Below are 25,644 nucleotides of genomic sequence, written 5' to 3'. Positions count from 1 at the left end.
GATAGAAGAGCAACTTTGCCTGAAATAACCACTCGTTACAACCGAGGTATGCAGCAAAGCATTTGTGAAGCCACAACACGCACAACCTTGAGGCGGATGGGCTACAACAGCAGAAGACCCCACCGGGTACCACTCATCTCCACTACAAATAGGAAAAAGAGGCTACAATTTGCAAGAGCTCACCAAAATTGGACAGTTGAAGACTGGAAAAATGTTGCCTGGTCTGATGAGTCTCGAGTTCTGTTGAGACATTCAGATGGTAGAGTCAGAATTTGGCGTAAACAGAATGAGAACATGGATCCATCATGCCTTGTTACCACTGTGCAGGCTGGTGGTGGTGGTGTAATGGTGTGGGGGATGTTTTCTTGGCACACTTTAGGCCCCTTAGTGCCAATTGGGCATCGTTTAAATGCCACGGCCTACCTGAGCATTGTTTCTGACCATGTCCATCCCTTTATGGCCACCATGTACCCATCCTCTGATGGCTACTTCCAGCAGGATAATGCACCATGTCACAAAGCTTGAATCATTTCAAATTGGTTTCTTGAACATGACAATGAGTTCACCGTACTAAAATGGCCAGTCTCTATTGGGTTGAGATCAGTCACCAGATCTCAACCCAATAGAGCATATTTGGGATGAGGTGGAACGGGAGCTTCGTGCCCTGGATGTGCATCCCACAAATCTCCATCAACTGCAAGATGCTATCCTATCAATATGGGCCAACATTTCTAAAGAATGCTTTCAGCACCTTGTTGAATCAATGCAACGTAGAATTAAGGCAGTTCTGAAGGCGAAAGGGGGTCAAACACAGTATTAGTATGGTGTTCCTAATAATCCTTTAGGTGAGTGTATTGCTGTTGTTGTTGTGATTGTTGGGGTGAATAATACCCTCACTAAAACTATACTGATACTACCGGACTGCCCCTATCTATACTTGCGTCACAGAAAGGATCTCATGTGCCTACATACACCACTTTATCGATGACTGTGTTGGGCTGTTTTGTATTTTGTTGTTTTTGTTTGTTTTTGTGCTTATTCTCTCTTCTGTTTTGTATATGTGTCTCACTACCTTGTATGTGTTACTCCTTTGTTAATAAAAAAAAAAAAAAAAAAATACATTTTGAACGCAGCTCCTGCATTAGACCAGGGTCAGGACTACCCTTGTGTAGTTCTCTAAGTGCCTTGGCTTGGTGCACCTGCAGGAGTGCCATGGCATGCAAGGCGGAGCCGGCGTGCCCAGCAGCGCTGTAGGCTTTAGCCGTCAGAGACGATGTCAGCCTACAGGCCCTGGACGGAAGCCTCGGCCGCCAGGTGGAGGCGTTTTGCGGGCATAAGTGCACCGTGACCGTTTGGTCCACCTGGGGAATCACCGTGTAGCCCCTTGCCGCCCCGCCGTCAAGGGTATTGAGAGCGGAGGAGCTCACCGCTCGTGTGCGGGCAGTAAAAGGTGCCTGCCACGAGCGCGTAAGCTCCTCATACACCTCCGGGAAGAAAGGAACGGGGGCGGAGCGTGGCCGTAAGCGGCACTCTGGCCCCAGGAACCAATCGTCGAGCCGCAAGGGTTCGGGAGGAGGCATAGAGGCTTCCACTGTGGTCCCCATATCGCCCCCAGCGCTAACCGACACTGCCTCATACCCGTAGGTAGAAGGACCGAGTCGGGGAGCGGCTGGGGTGGCTCGCGCTCTTACGATGGCGAGCAACGTAGCCATGGCCATGCTCTCGCAGTGAGGGCATGAACCATCCACAAACGCTGACTCTGCATGGGTAGTACCCAGACACAAGAGGCAGTGATCATGGCCATCAGACGGGGAGAGAAAACAACCGCAACCAGGAAATACATACAAACGAAAAGACATCTTGAAAAAGATGCTTCACCATTTGTGCCACTCTTTTAGAGAAATATACTCTTTTATTGGTGTTTTTAAATATATATATGTGTATATGGGAATATAAATCTATATAAAAACGAAGTTATTCACTCCGTGAGCTCTTTTTCTGCTGCTGTAGCGCCCAGGGGTGTGTGCTCGGCACAACGTAGTGTGCGAGGGGGAGGACCGCTGGAAAGCGCCGTAAAACCAACAGCATGTAGAGATGAATGAACGGCAGAGGAATTCAGCTCTGTGACTGCTCTCTAGGCTCCGAAGAAGATATCTGATGTGTATTTGCAGCGTCACTCCTTTTTATACCCGTATGTCCAGGGGAGTGGCATGCAAATTCCACACGCCAATTCTTATTGGCCTTTTCTCAAAATCAGAGATGTCTGGGCTCCGCAGGTGCGACCCCTAATATCAACTCATCAACACAACGTCGAGTGAGTGACCGATGGGGAACACATGTACTCATTACTTTCGGATATGATGCTCTTACAGGCAAGTTCAAAAAATGGCAAATGGGCAAAATAGGAGAAACATGGTCTACATTTTGACAGTAGAAGACGGGATGGCATGACAAACATTTAACATAAAAAAGAAACATAAACGTGTAATTTCACTGTAGAAAAAAATCCTACACCGCAACATTTAGCTGATATTTTAATTATTATTACTGATAATATATCAACATGTAAAACTACTTTTTTTTTTTTTTTTTTTTTTTTTTGGTTGTCTTTTTTGAAAGGCACAATCAAATTTAATTGGTGCAGTTTAATGTTCTCTAAATCACTTCCTTACCTCATTTCCTCACAATGTTTTTTACTTTTTTGATACAAATCAGAGTAACAGAGAAATGTGAACAGGCCAGAGACAGAGACAGCATTGTATTAAGTTAGGGTTCGGGTCTAGTTACTTGATATTAACATACAGTATGTGTGATAAGCAGCTCGATCCTTAACCAGTGTCTCAGAATAATAGACAGGATCAGTGCAAGCCACTGAAAACTGTCACAGGCCACTCCCGTGCTTTTGCCTTCACACATAGTATTTTATGGAGTATTTTCAGAAATCAGTTGCTAATCTGCTTTGTTTGTATAATACAAGCCACAAATACCACTTGAGTTTTCTTGTGGATGGTGTTGCCAACATGTGATTAAGACTCCGTTACCATGAAGACAGATTGATTAATATCCCATAAGGAGCAATTCTGGACATGATAGGAAAGAGAAAACCTTAAGCAAGTATTTGTTTAACAAGTATTTATAATTTAGATCAGGCCACTTACAGAAATCAACTGTAGCGTTTTCATATAAAAAATGTTAAAGGGCAGCTTAAAAGAGCAATGGGGAAATCTGAGTCTCCTGAGGTTTGTGTGGAAGTGTTTCCTCCTCTTTCTGAGGATTTAGTGTATAGCAGCAGATGACCAGTCAGTCCTTATCCCTTTATCCCTGTGGTGGAAGGTGAAGAGTTACAGTTGTCCCAGGTGACAACAGATGAGGCTTTAGAAAATACTTAAAGAAGCAGAGCTTCATTCTGCGTCACAAAAGCCTAAGAGTCTTTAACTGCAGGGAGATGCTAAACCCTTCAGGGACAGGTCTTTAATTCCAATGGGATGATGGAGTATTGGTGGAACTTGCTGAATGTTCTAACTTTTTTTAAGCTAGCTCAGGTGCCATCGTGTCATTGCCATGTACGGCATCAGCTGCCAGTTTTATGGATTATGCCACTCAACGGAGAGCCAAGGAAGGGCAACATTACAGCAGAGGTTTTACCTGCGGTCCAGCTAGCATTGCATCATTTGAGCGAGCAGCCACCTCCTTTGGGCAACTATGAGCTTCAGTTTCACCTCACAGACTCTGAGGTAACACAGCAGACCTGCTCATGTCTTTCTCATTTGACTGATTGAAGCTCATACGTTTCTACCAAGAATGTGCACCAACTATTAATTAACTCACATTCATGTTTTGAATAGTAAGCACACTTTGTGATGTTTAACTAAAGAGCACATACATTGATTTATAATTTCATTTGAAAAAAATTGTGCACGATTGAACTATACAGTATATTATTCTTGTTATCCTAGGACCTTAAAGGAATATTCTGTGTTCAAAACAAGTCAAGTCAAGTCAAGTCAAGTCAAGTGGTTTTTATTGTCGTTTCGACCATATACAGTTAGTACAGTACACAGCAAAACGAGACAACGTTCCTCCAGGACCATGGTGCTACATAAAAACAACAAAGGACCAACACAGGACCACATGAGACAACACAACGAAATAAAATACCTATATAAAAAACCTATATATACCTATATAAAGTGCATGTGCAAACATGTGCAAAAAGTATGGGATAGTACAACAAATTACTGACAATGAACAGGACAATAGACAGTGCAGCGCCGACCAGTACTCAGTAGTGCAAAAAGATGACAGTTTCTAAAAATGTAAACATAACATACTATGAGATAATGTTCTATGCACATAGCAGTTATTGAGGTAGCAGACAGTTATAAAGTGTCAGTAATTAAAGTGCAACTCAGGACACGTGTGTGTCAAACCAGTCTCTGAGTATTGAGGAGTCTGATGGCTTGGGGGAAGAAGCTGTTACACAGTCTGGCCGCGAGGGCCCGAATGCTTCGGTACCTCTTGCCAGACGGGAGGAGGGTAAAGAGTTTGTGTGAGGGGTGTGTGGGGTTGTCCACAATGCTGGTTGCTTTGTGGATACAGTGTTTTTTGTAAATGTCTTTGATGGAGGGAAGAGAGACCCCAATGATCTTCTCAGCTGTCCTCACTATCCTCTGCAGGGCTTTGCGGTCCGAAGCGGTGCAAGTCCCAAACCAGGCAGTGATGCAGCTGCTCAGGATGCTCTCAATAGTCCCTCTATAGAATGTAGTGAGGATGGGGGTGGGAGATGTGCTTTCCTCAGCCTTCGAAGAAAGTAGAGACGCTGCTGGGCTTTCTTGGTGATAGAGCTGGTGTTGAGGGACCAGGTGAGGTTCTCCGCCAAGTGAACACCAAGGAATTTGGTGCTTTTGACGATCTCCACAGAGGAGCCGTCGATGTTCAGCGGAGTGTGTTCACCTTGTGCGCTCCTAAAGTCAACAACCATCTCTTTTGTTTTGTCGACATTCAGGGACAGGTTGTTGGCTCTACACCAGTTCGTCAGCCGCTGCACCTCCTCTCTGTATGCTGACTCGTTGTTCTTGCTGATGAGACCCACCATGGTCGTGTCATCGGCGAACTTGATGATGTGATTCGAGCTGTGCATTGCTGCACAGTCGTGAGTCAGCAGAGTGAACAGCAGTGGACTGAGCACACAGCCCTGGGGGCCCCAGTGCTCAGTGTGGTGGTGGTGGAGATGCTGTTCCCGATCCGGACTGACTGAGGTCTCCCAGTCAGGAAGTCCAGGATCCAGTTGCAGAGGGAGGTGTCCAGGCCCAGCAGGTTCAGCTTTCCAATCAGGTGCTGGGGAATGATTGTGTTGAATGCTGAGCTGAAATCTATGAACAGCATTCGAACGTATGGGTCCTTATTGTCTAGGTGGGTGAGGGCCAGATGGAGGGTTGTGGTGATGGCATCGTCCGTTGAACGGTTTGAACGATCACGCAAACTGCAGTGGGTCTAGTGAGGGGGGCAGCTGGGTCTTAATCTGCCTCATGACGAGCCTCTCGAAGCACTTCATGATGATGGGTGTAAGTGCGACGGGACGGTAGTCGTTGAGGCAGGACACTGAAGACTTCTTTGGCATGGGGATGATGGTGGTGGCCTTGAAGCACGTTGGAACGACGGCGCTGCTCAGAGAGATGTTGAAGATGTCGGTAAGAACATCTGCTAGCTGGTCTGCATATCCTCTGAGCACTCTGCCAGGAATGTTGTCTGGTCCAGCAGCCTTCTGTGGGTTGACTCTACGTAGAGTTTTCCTCACATCTGCCGTGGTAAGACAGAGCACCTGGTCGTTGGGAGGAGGGGTGGACTTCCTCGCCATCACGTCGTACTGCACTTCAAACCGAGCGTAGAAGTCATTCAGCGCATCTGGAAGGGAGGCATCTTTGTCACAGGCAACTGATGTTGTCCTGTAGTTGGTGATGGCCTGGATGCCCTGCCACATGCGCCGCGTGTCACCGCTGTCCTGGAAGTGACTGTGGATTCTCTGGGCGTGTGCGCGCTTTGCCTCTCTGATTGCCCGTGACAGTTTGGCCCTAGCTGTTCTTAGGGCTGCCTTATCGCCTGCTCTGAAGGCGGAGTCTCGGGACCTCAGTTAAGCTCAATCGACAGCATTTGTGGTAAAATGTTGATTACCACAAAAATACATTTTGACGTGTCCCTCCTTTTAAGTAAATGAGGCCAATCCATAAAAGATAAAATAAAAAAAAGAATTCTCACTGTTTCAAAAGTATAGCCACAAGACCATGATTTGGTGTAATAAAATTGCTTACCTTTTCTGTGACCATTATTATTATTATTTCATGACATTATTGCCATGATGACATTAAAAACAACCATAAAAAAGGGCCATTTAAACAACTGTACAGATCAAATAACACACACGTTTTAACAAGAATTAATGTAAGTCCTTTTATAGCTTATCAGATGCTGATGTAAATGTATATGACTCAATTCATTTATTTTTTTATAAAAGGGATGAGTCAAAAAAATTTAGATATATTTAGTTTTTTTGTTAATCCACATTATGCCAAAAATGCCGTCGATTTATCTTAACTTGTATTGAACTTGGAATATTCCTATTACCATTTTTACTATCTAATTTACCTTTTGACACAGATTGCTATTGTTAAGTGCTTAAAATATCTTAGTGTATGACATATATGAAATTCGTTGCTCTGTTTATGTTGAAAATTTAATAATACCTTTTAGTATATACTCTAATCTAGTTCCCCAACATTGCTGTAAATCAGCCTGCTTGAAACTTAGAAAAGAAAAACTGCTTATTTATTTTTCACTATGCTCTATTATTTGTTTTAGTGTGACAGAGCCAAAGCACTGAAATCTTTTTTTGATGCCACATTCTACGGCCCCAAACCTCTCATGATTTTTGGAGGGGTGTGTTCTTCAGTTACGTCCTTCATAGCCCAGTCATTGGAGGGTTGGAACCTTGTGCAGGTAGTCAATCAATCAATTGTCACAAATTTGTTATAGTAGTAAACACAGGAACTGTCTAATTTAGTCTCTATGATGGGACTTTGAGCATATTTGAAGCTTTTATTTGATTGGCCAACTATCTCTGTTTTCCAGCTGTCATTTGCCGTAACAGCCCCTTCACTGGCTAACAAAAGAAGATTTTCGAACTTCTTTCGTACTGTTCCATCAGACAGTGCTGTCAACTTGGCACTTGTGAGGTTTCTCAGGCATTATGGATGGAGTAGAGTTGGCACTTTGACCCAGCATGAGCAGAGGTTCACAGAGGTAATCCTAATCTGTGACCGTATGATTAAAAATACAGGGCCTATTTTGTATTAAAGACAAGTAGAGAGTAAACAGTCTCACCTGCGCTCCAAAGGTACAGAGTGATTTAAGCAGACATCTCGAGGTGGCTAACATCCAGCTTGCAGAGGCAGAGAGCTTCTCTGATGCCCCCTGTGCCAGTGTGAAAAAACTAAAGGCATGTAAATTTTCTTGTATTCTCAAACACATTCCACAAATCGACAAACTGTCAGAGAACTTTTTTTTAAGGTATTGGTTGTGAAGGTAAACTGTAAACAAATAATGCATGAAATCCATCCATCCACTCAAAACTTTTGAAACACTTGGCTTAAATGTTTCTCATGATCTTAAAAATCTTTTGATCTGAAGGTGTATGCTTAAATGTTTGAAATTAGATTTGTAGACAAAAATATAATTGTGACACCATATTCATTTATTTCATTATAAAACTAAATTGTATATATATAAAAAAAAGGTTATAATGATTACTTGGACCAAATAATAAAGAAAAGCAGCCAATAAGTGCCAAACATAGATGGGAACACCTTCAATACTGTTTAAAAATCATCCCAGGGTGATACCTCTAGAAGTTGTTTGAGGAAATGTCAAGAGTACATGTCTGCAAATTCTAGGCAAAGGGTGACTACTTTGAAGATGCTAAAATATAACACAGTTTGGAATTTGGATTTTGTTTAGTCCACAACATAATTTCCATAGTTCCACTTATGTTATTCCATAGTTATGATGACTTTAGTATTATTCAAAAATGTGAAAAGAAAAATGTATTAAGTGTTTCAAAACGTTTGACCAGTAGGGTATCTATAAAAAAAAAAATATATATATATATTCTTTTTTTTAATACACATCTAGTGGACACTGTAGATTCATCCTGTAAACATTTGTTGTTTTTTCCTTTCAGGACAATGATGTGAGAATAGTGTTTGCTCATTTTGATGAGAGCTTAGCAGCTGAAGTCCTTTGTTGTGTAAGTATATGTTCAGTTTGTAAGGATATTTTGTTTAAGGCAATCAGTGCTAGTTGTCCCTGATACATTATTAATGCAAATTTATACAACATAAACATGTTGTTGTGTCACAGGTGTATAATCTCAGCATGTATGGCACCAAGTACCAGTGGATTCTGCCAGACTTGTCCCAGAGTAGCTGGTGGACCTACACTGGGTCCACCAACTGCACTGCTAATAACATACTGACTGCCATGGAGGGATCCATCAATGCAGATTTTGAGACTATTAGCTCCAGACACATCAGAGGAATCTCTGGTAGGGTATGTTTGCATTAAAATGTACTATATCAATAAACTGTCATTATAATCAATATTATTAAAATAATACAAAGCTAAAAAATATATATATAAACATATATGGCTTATGCAGCATTCCATTAAACTCAGAAAGTGGAAATTTCCATCTTCCTACTTTGACAAGTGGAACAGAATGCCACTTGAATTAAGACTTACAACTTGGAAACTTGTGTGGAAATCTCAACTTGGAAGATGTTCATGATAGTTTATGATAAACATTCATTTTTAAGCAAATAAAAAGCATTACAAAACTTGTTTAGCCAATGTTTGCAGAGACAGGAGTGTACAACATGGTAAATTATACTCCCTTTTAATAATCATACACCTGTACAACAAATGCTATCACAGCATACTGTAGCATCATTAATCTTCCGTTATTTGGTTGCTAGACGATGTCTGGTGACAAATTAAAATCTGCTAAGCCAACGGGAGCCTTTTCAGTTTTGTTTCTTTATATGTCATCTTTTGAACATCGAGCAGTGGAATCCTTTATGGTCAGAGATTGGTTACATCAAGTGGTAATATCCTACTTCCAGCATTTGAATGGAACGCAGCATTAAAGGAATAGTTCACCCAAAAATATTAATTCTATAATTTACTCACCCTCATGCCATCCCAGATGTGTATGACTTTCTTTCTTTTGCTGGACTTAAACAAAGATTTCTAGAAGAATATCTCAGCACTGTTGGTACATTTAATGCAAGCGAATGGTGACCAAATCTTCGAAGCTCCAAAAAAGACAAAGGAAGCATAAAAATAATCCATACGCCTTCAGTGGCTAAATCCATATCTTCAAAGCTATATGATTGGTGTGGGTGAAAAACAGATCCATATTCCATATTCAATTGAATTAACTATTCTTGCACTTTCACGTCTGTGTGTTTTTACGTAGACACCTCAGGAGTATGAGAGGGAGTATGATGAAAGACGACAGATCAAGCATCTGGGTGCAAGCAAGTTTCATGGCTTTGCTTACGATGGTACATGGGCAATTGCCAAAGCTTTGGCAAGAGTCATGGAGACTGTGAGGTACAGACAGAGATACAGCATTTATCGCAACTATACAGTCACTGACCAAGAATTGGGAGAAATGATTCTGCAGGCCATGGACAAGATCAACTTCTTTGGTGTGACAGTGTGTACTAATTTCTGACTTCTGCTACAGAGATACTTTAGTGAATAGATAACAGTAATTATGTGAAACTTTTTTAGTTTTTACTTTCAGATGCGTGTTGACTTCTGGTTATGTTGTTGTTTCTGTCACTTTTTTGTTTTTTACTTTTAATGTGTAATATTACTTAGGGGCATGTTATGTTCTATCAAGGTGAGAGAGTCGCCAATGTGGAGTTTGCCCAATATCAAGGTACAGTACAATGTATGTGAAGGTTCTCACCTTTCTTTATGTCTCGTATTATTCTTGAGAAGTAAAAAATATTTTCCTTCACAGATGGCAAAGCTGTCAAGATTGGAAAATACAGTGCTAGCACAGACGAACTAGAGTTCATCAGTCCAATCAAATTTCAAGGTAAAAGTCTGGAAAAGAAAACGTGTGATTTTGTGACTGATGTTGCTCTGACTTCAGCAGGCCTCTGGAGGTGTGGTGTATGTAGGATGGATAGTTGACAAAATTTTAGGATAAAATTTGGGAAAATGTGTATTTTAACTAATCACCTAATCAACTTATAACCCTGTTCTGCCCTGGGCCTTTGCGTTTTGCCATTTGGGTAGTTTTTGTTTGTTTTGTTTATTTTTTTGAGTATTAAATAAAGCCCATTCTTCTCACTTTCTATTCGTCCTCGCCCACTCTTCTACCATTCCTGACACTTTTAGCTAGACAATTAAAAAAAACTTTGAAGCTATTTTCCTTTTACAATATTGACATTGTTACTGCTTTGTGATTTTGTAGGATTGAATAGACCTCTATGATAACATGCCAGATTCCAGATATTGTTATTTTCTATGCAACAATGGGAGCATACAAAGGAAGGCTGTATGTCCATATTCCATTCAAAGTTGCATGATGAAATTGAGACATATAGAGAAAGCTGATAGTAGATAATGAAAACAAATTATTTTTCATTATGAATTTCCAGATATACCTATAGAAGTATTTTTATATCGATGAAGAGATTCTGAAAATATTATATCATGATAGCTCCCGTATGCTAACATTTTTGTTGCTGGTAGACCAAATATCTCAATCAGTTTCCAGTTTTCTTATTGGAAAAAGAAAACATTGAATAATTTACAATTGCTGTTATAAGCCTGCTATGAAATAAATCATATGCATTTGCCTTCTACAGGGAATGAACCCACAAACGATCGAACCCATGTGTACCCTCAGAAAAAACGTGTCAGTATATTGCTCTATGGTATCATGGCATTTCTGACTCTCTTAGGAATTCTTACAGCTTGTTTTCTCCTAGTCTTCAATGTGAAAAACTACAATCATTGGTAAGTCATGTAATTTGTTTAAATTATTATTCTCAATAAATTTGCTAGCAATGTGACATTAATGAAATAAATGACCACAAATTAAAAATTCTGTCATTATTCTGCACCCAACTTGTAAATAGCAAAAACAAGTAAATTTAAAGAATGTACTGTTTACTCTTTTCCATGCAATTACAATAAATGGAGACTGGAGATTTCAAACTCCTAAAATAATGCATTATTGCACCATACATGTTTAATCGAAGTACTTCATATGACTTGTGAGCTTTATTCCAAGTCTTGTTAAAGGTATATATTATCCAAAAAGGAAAATTATCTCATCTTGTAATCCCCCTCATGCCATCCCATATGTGTGTGTATGTATGGCTTTGTTCTGCAGAACACAATTGATTATATAAGTTAAATATAGAGGTTTTCCTCAGCTCTTTAGCTTCATACAATGTAAGTGAATGGGTGCCAAAATCCACATAAATACAGGACAAAAGTAATCCATATGACTCCAGTGGTTAAATTCATGTGTTCAGAGACAATATGATACAGTAGGTATGGTTGAGAAACAGATCAAAATTATATATACAGTATAACAGTAAGTCATTTTTTGTCATAAATTCTCCTCCCTGCCCATTAGGGGGTGAAATGCAAGAAGGATGTGAATTATGGGCTGAAATATGTGCCACCAGAAACTGAATTTGAACCATTTATATTTGAAATTGTATTGTTTAATTAAAATTGAATTTATTCAAAAACTGAATCTGAATTGTATCATTTGAAATTGAATTTATTCGTTTGGAACTGAAGTCCAATAAAATGTGATCCTCACTGAAAATTAAACTCTCTATATATCTTCACATTCACTTCTCACAATTAAGATTCAGTTCTCAAATTCAATTTCAAGTTACTGAGACAGACATCCGGGTAGTTGGAGGATGAAGGAAGAGCAATCGAGCGCAGATCGATAGATAGCGTTCATTGGCGCACAGGACTCCTCTTGGGCCAATCAGCACCAATGTTTTGGAGCACAGTACGTTACCCGCCATGAAACTATGGAATTACGATTGTGTCAATAATAATGAATGTAACTTTATAAAACTGAACGTAACTTTTTCAGAAACTATCAAAAATATTCCATTACAAAAGAAGAAAAACACAATTAAAATGAAAAAAAAAAAAATGAACTCAGTCGCACGAATTTAACAGGCTCTTCAAATATTCTTCATTTTTTGTTAATGTTTTTCAAAGATTCGTTTTCGCAAATCGTGGATTCTGAATACATTGCCACAGATTTCTATGAGGTGCCCCTAGGGACATTATTCAGAATTACCATGCACATACACATATGAAACTAAATTCATTCACATACTATACTGAAATGCTCACACACACACAAGTGAAAAGCTCTCACACACCCAACTGAAACGCGCTCACACACACAACTGAAACGCTCTCACACACACACACACAACTGAAACGCTCTCACACACACAACTGAAATGCTCTCACACACACAAGTGAAACGCGCTCTCACACACACAACTGAAATTATTACGCTCACACACACAAGTGAAAAGCTCTCACACACGCATAGCTGAAACGCTCTCACACACACAACTGAAATTATTACGCTCTCACACACACAAGTGAAAAGCTCTCACACACGCAACTGAAACGCTCTCACACACACAACTGAAACGCTCTCACACACACAAGTGAAGCAGCTCTCACACACACAACTGAAATCGCTCACACACACAACTGAAGCAGCTCTCACACACACAAGTGAAATGCGCTCACACACACAACTGAAATGTGCTCACACACACAACTGAAATCGCTCTCACACACACAACTGAAGCAGCTCTCACACACACAACTGAAATCGCGCTCACACACACAACTGAAATGCGCTCACACACACAACTGAAATGCGCTCTCACACACACAACTGAAATGCGCTCACACACACAACTGAAACGCTCTCACACACACAACTGAAGCAGCTCTCACACACACAACTGAAATCGCTCTCACACACACAACTGAAATGCGCTCACACACACAACTGAAATGCGCTCACACACACAACTGAAATCGCTCACACACACAACTGAAGCAGCTCTCACACACAATTGAAGCAGCTCTCACACACACAACTGAAATCGCTCACACACACAACTGAAGCAGCTCTCACACACACAACTGAAGCGCTCTCACACACACAACTGAAATGCGCTCACACACACAAGTGAAGCAGCTCTCACTGCGCACAAGTGAAATGCTCTCATACATACAACTAAAATGATTACACTCTCACACACACAGCTGAAAAGCATTTCAGTATGTTGTATGCAAGCATTTCAGTATGTTGTATGCAAGCATTTCAGTTGTGTGTGTGAGAGCATTTCAGTTGTGTGTGTGAGAGCATTTCAGTTGTGTGTGTGAGAGCATTTCAGTTGTGTGTGAGAGCATTTCAGTTGTGTGTGTGAGAGCATTTCAGTGGAAACGGAAGCACATTTCAGTTGAAACGGAAGGTGGTTAAAGTACCCACTCCACTCCAGTTGGTGGCAGTAGTGTATGGCGTTTAATTTTGGACAAAACAGCGCAAGCGCAAAAACACAGCGCGCAAGTGAACTTCAACAGTGTGAGCACCATGACACAGCTTCGCACGTAAAATTTAAACATGCAGAACTTGCAAATCACAAACTCGAGCACAAAAATATGATTGTGCACACAAATTAACAAGTCCCACACCGCGAGAGTTTTTCTGCACGCGCGCAGAACTGTACACACGCGCGAGTTCTTTTCTGCACACGCACGAGTTCCATACAATGGGAAGCCAAACAAAGCAAAAGTGGGACGAGACAGCGGGGGTTTACAGAGCTCGCACCGCGCTGACATGTCATCTGCGCGGTTCAATGGTCCGAGCCGCGCGGCCAGTTCGTCAGCGCAGCGCGGACGTGTTTCCTAGCGACACCCAATGGGCAGCGCGGCGCGAACAATCCTCAACAGCGCTGCGCTGACCAATTTAAACAGCGCAGTGCAAACCATACATGCAAATTAATGTACAATAAAGAAACCCCTCCTTCCTTACCAAAAATTGGTTCTCTGCTGAAATTTAGCAGTTTTTCCCTACAGAAGACAAAGAAGAAGAAAGACAACATGAAAATGCATACATTTCTTATGTTTATTATCTTTAATAGTGTTAGTAAAGAGTAGTGTTGTGATATATATATCTAATGTTTTAGAATGACCTTAGCAGAAGGTTGGCGTGCTCCTCAAGACGACTACGATATTGAAAGTCATTGAAGTTTCTGCTTTGTACAGCTCTTTCCGTAGCCTCTATACATATGTGCAGTTCTTCAAAGTAGGGTATCGACGCACAACACTACTCTTTACTAACACTATTAAACATAAGAAATGTATGCATTTTCATGTTGTCTTTCTTCTTCTTTGTCTTCTGTAGGGAAAAACTGCTAAATTTCAGCAGAGAACCAATTTTTGGTAAGGAAGGAGGGGTTTCTTTATTGTACATTAATTTGCATGTAAGGTTTGCGCTGCGCTGTTTAAATTGGTCAGCGCAGCGCTGTTGAGGATTGTTCGCGCCGCGCTGCCCATTGGGTGTCGCTAGGAAACACGTCCGCGCTGCGCTGACGAACTGGCCGCGCGGCTCGGACCATTGAACCGCGCAGATGACATGTCAGCGCGGTGCGAGCTCTGTAAACCCCCGCTGTCTCGTCCCACTTTTGCTTTGTTTGGCTTCCCATTGTATGGAACTCGTGCGTGTGCAGAAAAGAACTCGCGCGTGTGTACAGTTCTGCGCGCGTGCAGAAAAAACTCGCGCGTGTGTGGGACGTGTTAATTTGTGTGCACAATCATATTTTTGTGCTCGAGTTTGTGATTTGCAAGTTCTGCAGGTTTAAATTTTACCTGCGAGCTGTGTCATGGTGCTCACACTGTTGAAATTCACTTGCGCGCTGTGTTTTTGCGCTTGCGCTGTTTTGTCCAAAATTAAACGCCATACACTACTGCCACCAACTGGAGTGGAGTGGGTACTTTAACCACCTTCCGTTTCAACTGAAATGTGCTTCCGTTTCCACTGAAATGCTCTCACACACACAACTGAAATGCTCTCACACACACAACTGAAATGCTCTCACACACACAACTGAAATGCTCTCACACACACAACTGAAATGCTTGCATACAACATACTGAAATGCTTTCATACAACATACTGAAATGCTTGCATACAACATACTGAAATGCTTTCATACAACATACTGAAATGCTTTTCAGCTGTGTGTGTGAGAGTGTAATCATTTTAGTTGTATGTATGAGAGCATTTCACTTGTGTGTGTGAGAGCGCGTTTCACTTGTGTGTGTGAGCGCATTTCAGTTGTGTGTGTGAGCGCATTTCAGTTGTGTGTGTGAGAGCGCATTTCAGTTGTGTGTGTGAGAGCGCGTTTCAGTTGTGTGTGTGAGCGCATTTCAGTTGTGTGTGTGAGCGCATTTCAGTTGTGTGTGTGAGCGCATTTCAGTTGTGCGTGTGTGAGCGCATTTCAGTTGTGTGTGTGTGTGTGCGCGTTTCAGTTGTGTGTGTGAGAGCGTTTCAGTTGTGTGTGTGAGCGCATTTCAGTTGTGTGTGTGAGCGCATTTCAGTTGTGTGTGTGAGAGCGTTTCAGTTGTGTGTGTGAGCGCATTTCAGTTGTGTGTGTGAGCGCATTTCACTTGTGTGTGTGAGAGCGCGTTTCAGTTGTGTGTGTGAGCGCATTTCAGTTGTGTGTGTGAGAGCGCGTTTCACTTGTGTGTGTGAGAGCATTTCAGTTGTGTGTGTGAGAGCGTTTCAGTTGTGTGTGTGTGTGAGAGCGTTTCAGTTGTGTGTGTGAGAGCGTTTCAGTTGCGTGTGTGAGAGCTTTTCACTTGTGTGTGTGAGAGCGTAATAATTTCAGTTGTGTGTGTGAGAGCGTTTCAGTTGCGTGTGTGAGAGCTTTTCACTTGTGTGTGTGAGCGTAATAATTTCAGTTGTGTGTGTGAGCGCGTTTCAGTTGGGTGTGTGAGAGCTTTTCACTTGTGTGTGTGTGAGCATTTCAGTATAGTATGTGAATGAATTTAGTTTCATATGTGTATGTGCATGGTAATTCTGAATAATGTCCCTAGGGGCACCTCATAGATTTCGCTTACGCTTCGCAGTTTTTCGTTTGCTGTTTTGAGACAAACCTCTCGTGGGGGTGGGCTTAACAGTGATCTACTCTGATTGGATAGTGAGCTTTTGATGGACAGGTGCTCTCTGACCGGATGTACAGACGTCACTCAGTGGCGCGATATTGGAAAGCTCTGCGGTGATTTGTAGTAATGCAATACGTCGTGCTTTGTTGTATTACTTACTAACAATATGTAAATAATATTTGACCTATAATTATATAATTTAATATTATATGAGACCTTCGATCGTCTAATAATCGTCTTCGATCAGTCTGTAAAGATGAGCTCTCAGGAGAGACACGGAGCGGCATCATCTTCCTCCTCCTCTTGTTTTTTATTTATTTAAAAAAAAAATTTTTTATTATTTTTTTTAATGCAAAGAACAGGAACATACAAAAGAGAAAGCATACGTACATCACATAATATCAACCAAAACAATAAAGAAGACAAAAATAAATAGGAAAAAAAAATAATAATAATAATAATAAAAAAATAATAATAATAATAATGTATATAACAATAAAAGAAGAGGTAGGGCCATTACATCACACAAAAATGTTCACATGAAGAGATCAAATGCAGTGCAGATTCTAACAGTCCTTATGGCTTTCTTATTAGTAGATACTGAAATCAAATTTAGATAATTTTCTATTTCTTTTAAGAAGACAGAGAAGATAGGTTTACAGTTGAAAAATTTGCATTTGTGAATATAGAATTTGCTTAGGAAAATAATTAATTTAATAACAAAACAGACATTTTCGTTTGTGGGGTCTGAATCAAAATACCCAAATATAATGTTTCTCATATGTATTGAGAAGCCTGGAAAAATCTTACACTTGATAAAAACATCAATATCATTCCAGAGCTTCTGAGTGTAATGACACGACCAAAATAAATGAACCACTGTTTCATCAGAATTCACACAAAAAGAGCATGTTAGCTCAATGTCAGATATAAATCTTTGTATAAATTTCTTAACAGGATAGAACCTGTGTATCAACTTAAAGGAAATTTCTTTCACTTTATTTGTGAGAATGAATTTCTGCTGTAAAGACCAGATTTTTTCCAATTAAGGTTACCAAACAAATTATTCCAAAAGGAAATAACAGGTGGAACAGAAATCAAATCCTTAAGAAATAAAGATCTTATAGTTTTTAGCTTTCGATTCTGAAAAACAGATTTGACCAACAGAAGTATCACAAGGTTTAGGAAAGGATGCAGTAGATACTGGGGTGAAGTAATTACGTTTTTTAAAAAGCATACATAAACCAGAGGGAATAGCACCCATTACTGTAGCAAATTCTTTTGGGGTTACTGGTATTTGGTATTCAGAAAGAAATTCTGAATATCTGAATAAAAGACCTTGCTTATTAAACAAATGCTCCACTCCTCCTCCTCTTGTCCTTCAAGGCAGCTTGAAGTAAGTTCGTGTTACTGAAGTAACCAATAACATCGATAAAAGCTTTATTCATGTAACGTTACTGTGTGCAACAGTTCTGGATTTATTTTGCAAATTTATTGTTTAACCACTTCAGCTCTGCAGGATATTTTGAATTTTTTAGAGAATTAGGCTTATCTGAATTTAAAAGAGCGTCCTGCCCACATACATTGGAGTAAATGGATAGAAATTGTCTAATTTTACAGAAAACACTCTAAATTTCAACACAGTGGTGGAATATTGCATATATTTTATTATATTTATTCACAATGTTTTGATAAACACATATAAAATATCATATATATTTTTTAATAATTTTTTTATTGTCATTCACAAGTTTGCAATGCACTGATGTCATGTCATGATGTTATGTAGAATTTGAGAACTGAATCTTAATTGTGAGAAGTGAATGTGAAGATATATAGAGAGTTTAATTTTCAGTGAGGATCAAATTTTATTGGACTTCAGTTCCAAACGAATAAATTCAATTTCAAATGATACAATTCAGATTCAGTTTTTGAATAAATTCAATTTTAATTAAACAATACAATTTCAAATTATGTGATTCAAATTCAGTTTTTCAATGCAATTATTCAAGTTCAGCCATTCAAAATCAAATATAAATGGTTCAAATTCAGTTTCTGGTGGCACATATTTCAGCCCATAGTGAATCCCCAAAAACAGGAGAATGCAAAAGTAAAGTGGAAATTAACTGAGCAGGGAGGCGAATTTATATATATATATATATATATATATATATATATATATATATATATATATATATATATCTGTTTCTCACTCACACCTACAGTATCTCATTGTTTCAGAATATATGGATTTAACCACCAGAGTCATCTGGATAAATTAATTTTTTTGACATTTTGGCACCCATTCACTTGTATTTTATTGACCTAAAGAGCTGAGAAATACTTAAAAACAATTGTGATCAGCAAAAGAAAGAGTCATTCACATCTGGGTTGAGGGTGAGTAAATGATGAGAGAATTAACATTTTTAGTTGAACTATTCCTTTAAGCCAAATGATAGCTTTGTGTGAGGAACAGACAGGAACAGACAGGAATTTTGTTTGCACATAATAAAGACTATCATAATCATATAGGTTTGAAACGATGTAAGGGTGAGATAATGATAACAGACTTCATTTTTTGGGTGAACCATTGCTTTAAGTACAGGAGTTCTGATAGTTTTGCATTCATTTGTTAATACATTTTTGCTATGACTAATTTTTCAAATTTTATCCATTGTCTACCATGGTTTTACGTCATTGTGGAATTTATTATTTTGTCATTCACAGGGCCATTAGCATGTCAAGCCCTTTTTTGAACTCTTTAATAATTCTTGGTGCTGTGTTGTCTTATTCGTGCATCTTCTTCCTGGGGCTGGATGGGTCTTATATTTCTAATGGAGTATTTGAAGCTTCTTGCTCTGTGAGTCTTCATGTCATCAGAATACTGTTCAAATTGTACTTTGAATATTGTAGTCTGATATGTGCTGTTAAACCGTACAATATATGCACAGTAACAATTATGCAGAATAACAATATGTGGCAATATATTTAACAGGTACAAATATGGCTTCTGTGTATTGGGTATACAGCAGTGTTTGGGACCATGTTTGTAAAAACATGGAAAATGTATGATGTCTTCAAAAATGACAAAAAAACAGTAAGAAAGATTTATGCGATTTTATTATTATTATGGAAAAAATAATAGCCTTTGACATAGTTTCTATTTTAAGCTCAAAAGTTTTTCAGACTTATTTTTATTTTCTCTTTGTCCTTCTGTTTTCTTGGTTTTTGTGGACTTCCCCAGATCACAAAGGAGTACAGGCTGATTCTAGTTGTTATGTTCCTTCTGTTGATTGACCTGAGTTTGTTAATTTGTCTGCAAATTTTGGATCCTTTGAGGAGGACCTTACAGGAGTATCGTATAGAGGTGAGAACAAGCAACAAGAAGAAACTCATATTCCAAATGTATTACGAAAGCAAGATATCCATCTTCATGCTGGGTTATGGTTTTATAATTGCAGGAGACTGCATGCTATGTTTGTTAGGATATATCTATTTTGGTTCTTGCTCATTACTAGCAAACAATAATGTGGCAAAGCATGGACTTTGGAGTCAAAATGAAATAACAATATTTCATTAGAATGTGTTAGAGAAAATGTATCGTCTAACAAACATTTAAAGCATGCAATGCAAAACAAAGATAGCATGACAGAGAAACTACACTAAAATGACAGTTAGATTCACTAAATAACAGGATAGGGCTCGTATCACACTAAACACATTTGACGAACATAAAACACTAAAGGTGTTTGAGAAACGAATGTAAGTTCAGAAATTAATTTGTGAGAAAGTGGCAAAACATTTGTGATCTGTTTAAACCCATGCTAAGCACAAAGCTGATTATTACTGCTAATACAAATTAATTGACAGTTGCTTCACAAAATTCACTGATCACTTACAATGTTTAGTACATGCAGATAAATAATTTTCTCAGTATGTTAAATTAGAGACCTCTGATATTTATGCAATACACACTATGAATAGTTGTTGTCTTTTTTAATTGGTTACATTTTAAGCACAAAGTGATTTTTAAAAATTATTCAACAATATACCATTTTTGTTCAAAGATGAAAGAAGCCCTGTTTGGAGCTTCTTTCTTTTTTTTTTTTTTTTTTACCAGGATCCATCTCTTCATATTTTGTTTCCATTCATTAAGCATCAAAATCCTCACTTTCTTCTGAATTTCGGCAGCACCTCGTAATTGTCTCATAAAAAGCCCATGAACATGCTTTTAAGTTATGTTTAGTTTTAAGGAATTGTGATTCTTGGACGGATAGACAGATAGATAGATAATTCTTATTATGCTTATCATTCTCAATTTTACTCTCTCTCACTTGCTTTTTTTAGGCTGACCATCATGGGCGAGACTTTTCCATTCAGCCATTTTCAGAACGCTGTGCAAACACGTACATGGGTTACTGGATGGCTGCTTTCTGTATTTATAAGGGGATACTCCTGGTATGAGTTTTGATGTTGACATGTTCAGAAAGTGAAATAGCCTATGTGCATTATACTGACAACAATTTGACTCAAATACATTCTTATATTAATATTATTAAATATTAATAATACTAAACATCAGGGTGTACTGAGGGACTCCAGCCAGGTTTTCTAAGCAAACAAATTGGCCCAATTGCTGGGGTGGGTAGAGTCACATTGGGGTAACCTCCTCGTGGTCGCTATAATTTGGTTCTCGCTCTAGGTGGGGTGCATGGTGACTTGTGCGTGGATGCTGCGGAGAATAGCATGAAGCCTCCACATGCGCTAGGTCTCCACGGTAACGGGCTCAACAAGCCAGGTGATAAGATGCGCGGATTGACGTTCTCAGACGCAGAGGCAACTGGGATTCGTCCTCCGCCACCTGGATAAAGGCGAGTCACTACGCCACCACAAGGATCTAGAGCACATTGGGAATTGGGCATTCATAATTAGGGATAAAAGGGGAGAAAATGCTAAATAATAATAATAATAATAATAATACTGAACATCAGTGAAATCAAATACATAGAAAACAGTTTATTCTTCAGATCTGTATAGTGTTGCCTGATGATTCTATGTGTTACATAATGATAGTTCAAACTAGGTGAAGTTATTGAACGCATGTGCACCTTTATTGGAAGACATTTTTTAAGAACATCCTGAGGGGAAAATGAAAACGATTACAAGATCCAAAGAAGCATGAACTTTACAAAGGGAAGTCACTGAATTTGTGACACAGTTGAGATAATTTAATAAAACTAGCTTTTTTTTTATTATGACCCTGCAAATATTATTAAACACAGAAACAGTTGGCGTAGCCAAATAACTTGTATCATAAATGACTATTAGTAGGCCTACATGTGTAGATGCACTTGGTTGAGACTTAACCTGCAACATTTGTGTTACCTGCTTTAACCACTAGGTTTCCTTGCTGAGTGTCAAAGACACTTTATAATGCATTAGATTAGATTCATATTAAACATTGAATGGAAATGTGATCATTTAAACATATGTTAACCATGTCAAACATAAGCATCTCCTGTCCCCTATCCAGCTGATTACCTGTTTCCTGGCCTGGACGACACGCAATGTGAACATTCCTGCCGTAAATGACAGCAGGGGAATCAGATTCAGTTTGTTTGTGTCTTGCCCAGTGATTCTGATGGGCACATATGCATCCATACTTACCCAAGATCAGCCAAATGTACAGTTCTCTATCGTGGGCCTTGTAATCATCACATCCTGTTCCAGTACTCTGTGTATGGTGTTTGTTCCAAAGGTATGACATGGATATTACCTGAAAAGTTTCTTTGCTATATAATGCCATCTGATTACTCAAATTAATTTCTATAGCCTATATTAGAAACTTTTCACATGTGCTGTGCAGAATTTAAAATTTGTCCATATTTTAAAACATCTATATTTTTTTAACCCTAAAAGGCTATTCCTTATGTAGGCCCTATTATGTCTTTTATATATTTTTAGCCTTTATTTTCAACTGTCCATGAAGGTTTGGATGATAACTGTAGGTAGTTTTAGGTAATTCATTAAACTGAAAATGTACCTCATGCAACATTACACACTACCAAAAGTTGACTTATGGCCTAGACTTATGATTACTTTTGCTCTGAACATATGAGATAATATTTTGCCCATAATTTCTTCCATTAATTTAATGTGACAGATTATCATCATAAGGATGGGTCCTGCATCCTTGTCTAGAAGGTTCCATCTCACCCAGTGGCATGAGATAGAGAAGGAGAGTGAACGAGAGAGTGAAGAAAATAACACTGTGGAGCAGAAAGACTCAGGAGCATATGACTATGAGGCAGATATCATGGAAAACATCTCTTCCATCCATGTCATTCTACGGTTGGATAACCAACACTTCAAACTACGCATTACAGAAGTGAGAAGATTTTTGCATTTACATTTACAAGACACACTTACATTTACTATCAGACTTAAGGCCAGACTTGGGATACTTGTGCAGAGATTTATTGAAAATACAAATCCAAAGACAAATAAATGAGTGTTAAGTGCAAGCCAGTGTTTCTCAGTCCTGGAGTAACCTAACATCACATATTAAGCAAGACAATCCAAACAAAAACATCGATTGGACAAAATCCACAGAGTATTAGAAAAAGCTAAATTTGACCTAACAATTACAGATTCAATAACCATGTGCATTGGCAATTTTTATATTGAATCACAGGAAATGATATCTAGGACTAGGTTTGTAATAGCACAGCATAGCATACCTCTCACTACTTCTGCCATAAAACTAGAACGCTAGTATGCCATTTTGGATGTGGATCCAATCTAATGCGTAGGCAATGGGGACCTCTGGTGGTGGGGAAGAAGCAGTTCATATGTAGTGACAATTTCTCTTCAGTGAATAGCAATAACACCAATTAAGAACGACAAATCTAAGAAGACCAAATGTAGGGAATGTGTTAGGACAGGTTAACTCAGTAGGTTGTTTATTTGGTTATATAATATATTATCTCATCATTTACTCACCCTCATGTCATCCCCGATGTGTATGATTTGCTTTATTCTGCAGAAGACAAATGGAAGTTTTTAGAAGAATATCTCAGCTCTGTAGGTCCATACAATGCAAGTGAAGTGTGAGAAAAACTTTGAAGCTCCAAAAAGCATATAAAGGCAGCATAAAAGTAATCCATACTACTCCAGTGGAAAAATCGATGTCTTCAGGAGCGATATGATAGGTGTGGGTAAGAAACAGATAAATATTTAAGTCCCTTTTTACTGTAAATTCCAAAAAATTGGAAATGCAATTTGTCAAAAAGAAAAGAACTCTTAGGAGAGAATAGCACTTAGAAGCGCTGATTGACTGTGGAGATTTATAGTAAAAAAGGGCTTAAATATTGTAATATCTGTTTCTCACCCACACCTATAATTTTGCATCTGAAGACATGGATTGGAAATGTATGGATTCATTTTGCCTTTATGTGCTTTTTGAGCTTTGAAGTTTGGTCACCATTCACTTGCATTGTATGGAACAACAGAGTTGAGATATTCTTCTAAAAATCTCTGTTTGTGTTCCACAAAAGAAAGAAAGTCATACACATCTGGGATGACATAAGGGTGATGAAATGATGAGAGAATTTTTATTTTGGGTTGAACTATCCCTTTAAGGCATAATTAACCTATTATCATCAACATTGTCCTAATTCATTTCAAACCTGCTGGAGGACCTATATTACACTCTTAAAAGTTATTTCTTCAAAGCTTTATTCGTATGTGTTTAATAGTTGCTCATATTTGAATACATTTGTGGCAGACAAGGAATGGATGAAGTGTCTGTAGTGTCACTTGTAACGCTTTTTAAACAATTTATTCTTACCTCCTGCAGCTGGATTCTGAACTGGAAGCTTTGACTAGGCAACTGAATGAACCAAATCCTATGGAGAATATCTTTGTCGGAAGTTCTGTTCACAAAGGAGGTTGGAGAATCCTTGAAAGCATGTGTGCTTTGCAGCAAAAACAAATAATTTATTAACTGTGATATCAGATGGATTTAGACTTTATTAGCAGCTTGTTTTGAACTCCAGTTAATAACTACCTTTGCACAAGGTGACTGATTAAAAAAAAATGTTTTTGTTTGTTTTGCTGTCCTTGTTATTTCAGGCAAGAAGAAATGTCTAACTCTCCCTGCAGCCGAATGTCTACCGGAGGACATTAACTCTCCTGAACAGTACGTGTCAATTGTCTTTTTCAGTCTTTTTAAAGTAAACTAGAATTCAATGGCACATGGGCAATATTCTGCAATTGAGAACTCATCTTAATAGTCACATTTTATAACATTTAGAAAGACTATCCTCATAGAATCCTAAATGGTTTTATTTGCCATGTCTTTGAGTAATTAACTTGTAAGTTTTTTTCTATGTTCCAATTTATTTTTTTTACTTGAATTGATTCTGAAATTTGTGCATATAGAATAGGGCTTGTTTGTAAGCTTTTTGTTTGTGTCATACTATCACCTTATTTGGATTGGTTTGTTGCTTTCACAGCATTCAGCGTAGACTCTCTCTGCAATTACCCATTTTGCACCATGCCTACCTCCCCTCCATTGGAGGAGTGGACTCCAGTCCTCTGAATAGCCCTTGTGAAAGCCCACAGCATAGGCAGATGCCCAAATCATATGATATTATGGTGTCTTGAGGGTCATGATTTGCTACCATAGCACTCAAAGACATGGTAACAAAATGCATGTAAGCATCCATGTGTATTTTACAACATACCTGTTATTTCGCTATCAGCCCAACCCAACTTGTAACCTCAAAACTTGTGGTTTAAATGCACAAACACATATGAGTAAGCATCATATTTGAAAAGAACTTATTAATGGCATATACTGTATATTGTATACACCGATCAGCCACAACATTAAAACCACATGCCTAATATTGTGTAGACCCCCCACGTGCAGCCAAAACACCGTCAACCCGCATCTAAGAATAGCATTGTGAGATGATATTCTTCTCACCTCAATTGTACAGAGCGGTTATCTTAGACTTTGTAAGTTCAAACCAGTCTGGCCATTCTCTGCTGACCTCGTATTTCTGTAACTGATGATCTCCTGGGATTTTCACACACAACAGTCTCTAGAATTTACTCAGAATAGTGCCAAAAATAAAAATAAATACACTGAGCAGCAGTGGATTTGATAAGAGAGGTCAACAGATAATGGCCAGACTGGTTTGAACTGACAAAGTCTACGGTAACTCAAATAACTGCTCTGTAAAATTGTGGCGAGAAGAACATCATATCAGAATGCTATTTTGAGATGCGAATTGGTGCAGATTTGGCTGCATGAAGGGGACC

At 38.9% G+C, this 25,644-nt stretch overlaps 1 protein-coding gene across 1 annotated transcript; it reads left to right on the top strand.

Moving 5' to 3' along the window:
* Positions 1-2,807: 2,807 nt before the first annotated feature.
* LOC127658225 (gamma-aminobutyric acid type B receptor subunit 2) lies at positions 2,808-25,644 on the top strand. Its single transcript, XM_052147398.1, has 19 exons — positions 2,808-3,734; positions 6,856-6,993; positions 7,126-7,296; positions 7,391-7,492; positions 8,234-8,299; positions 8,413-8,601; positions 9,530-9,772; positions 9,940-10,000; positions 10,085-10,162; positions 10,941-11,091; positions 19,042-19,174; positions 19,310-19,411; positions 19,559-19,681; positions 20,662-20,772; positions 21,848-22,072; positions 22,478-22,702; positions 24,173-24,263; positions 24,448-24,514; positions 24,831-25,644. The coding sequence occupies exons 1-19, from the start codon at positions 3,486-3,488 to the stop codon at positions 24,979-24,981; spliced, it is 2,676 nt and encodes an 891-aa protein (XP_052003358.1). The 5' UTR covers positions 2,808-3,485; the 3' UTR covers positions 24,982-25,644.

This window comes from Xyrauchen texanus, chromosome 17 (assembly GCF_025860055.1).
Source record: "Xyrauchen texanus isolate HMW12.3.18 chromosome 17, RBS_HiC_50CHRs, whole genome shotgun sequence".
Taxonomy (NCBI): Eukaryota; Metazoa; Chordata; class Actinopteri; order Cypriniformes; family Catostomidae; genus Xyrauchen; species Xyrauchen texanus.
This window is presented reverse-complemented; position numbering and strand designations above follow the sequence as displayed.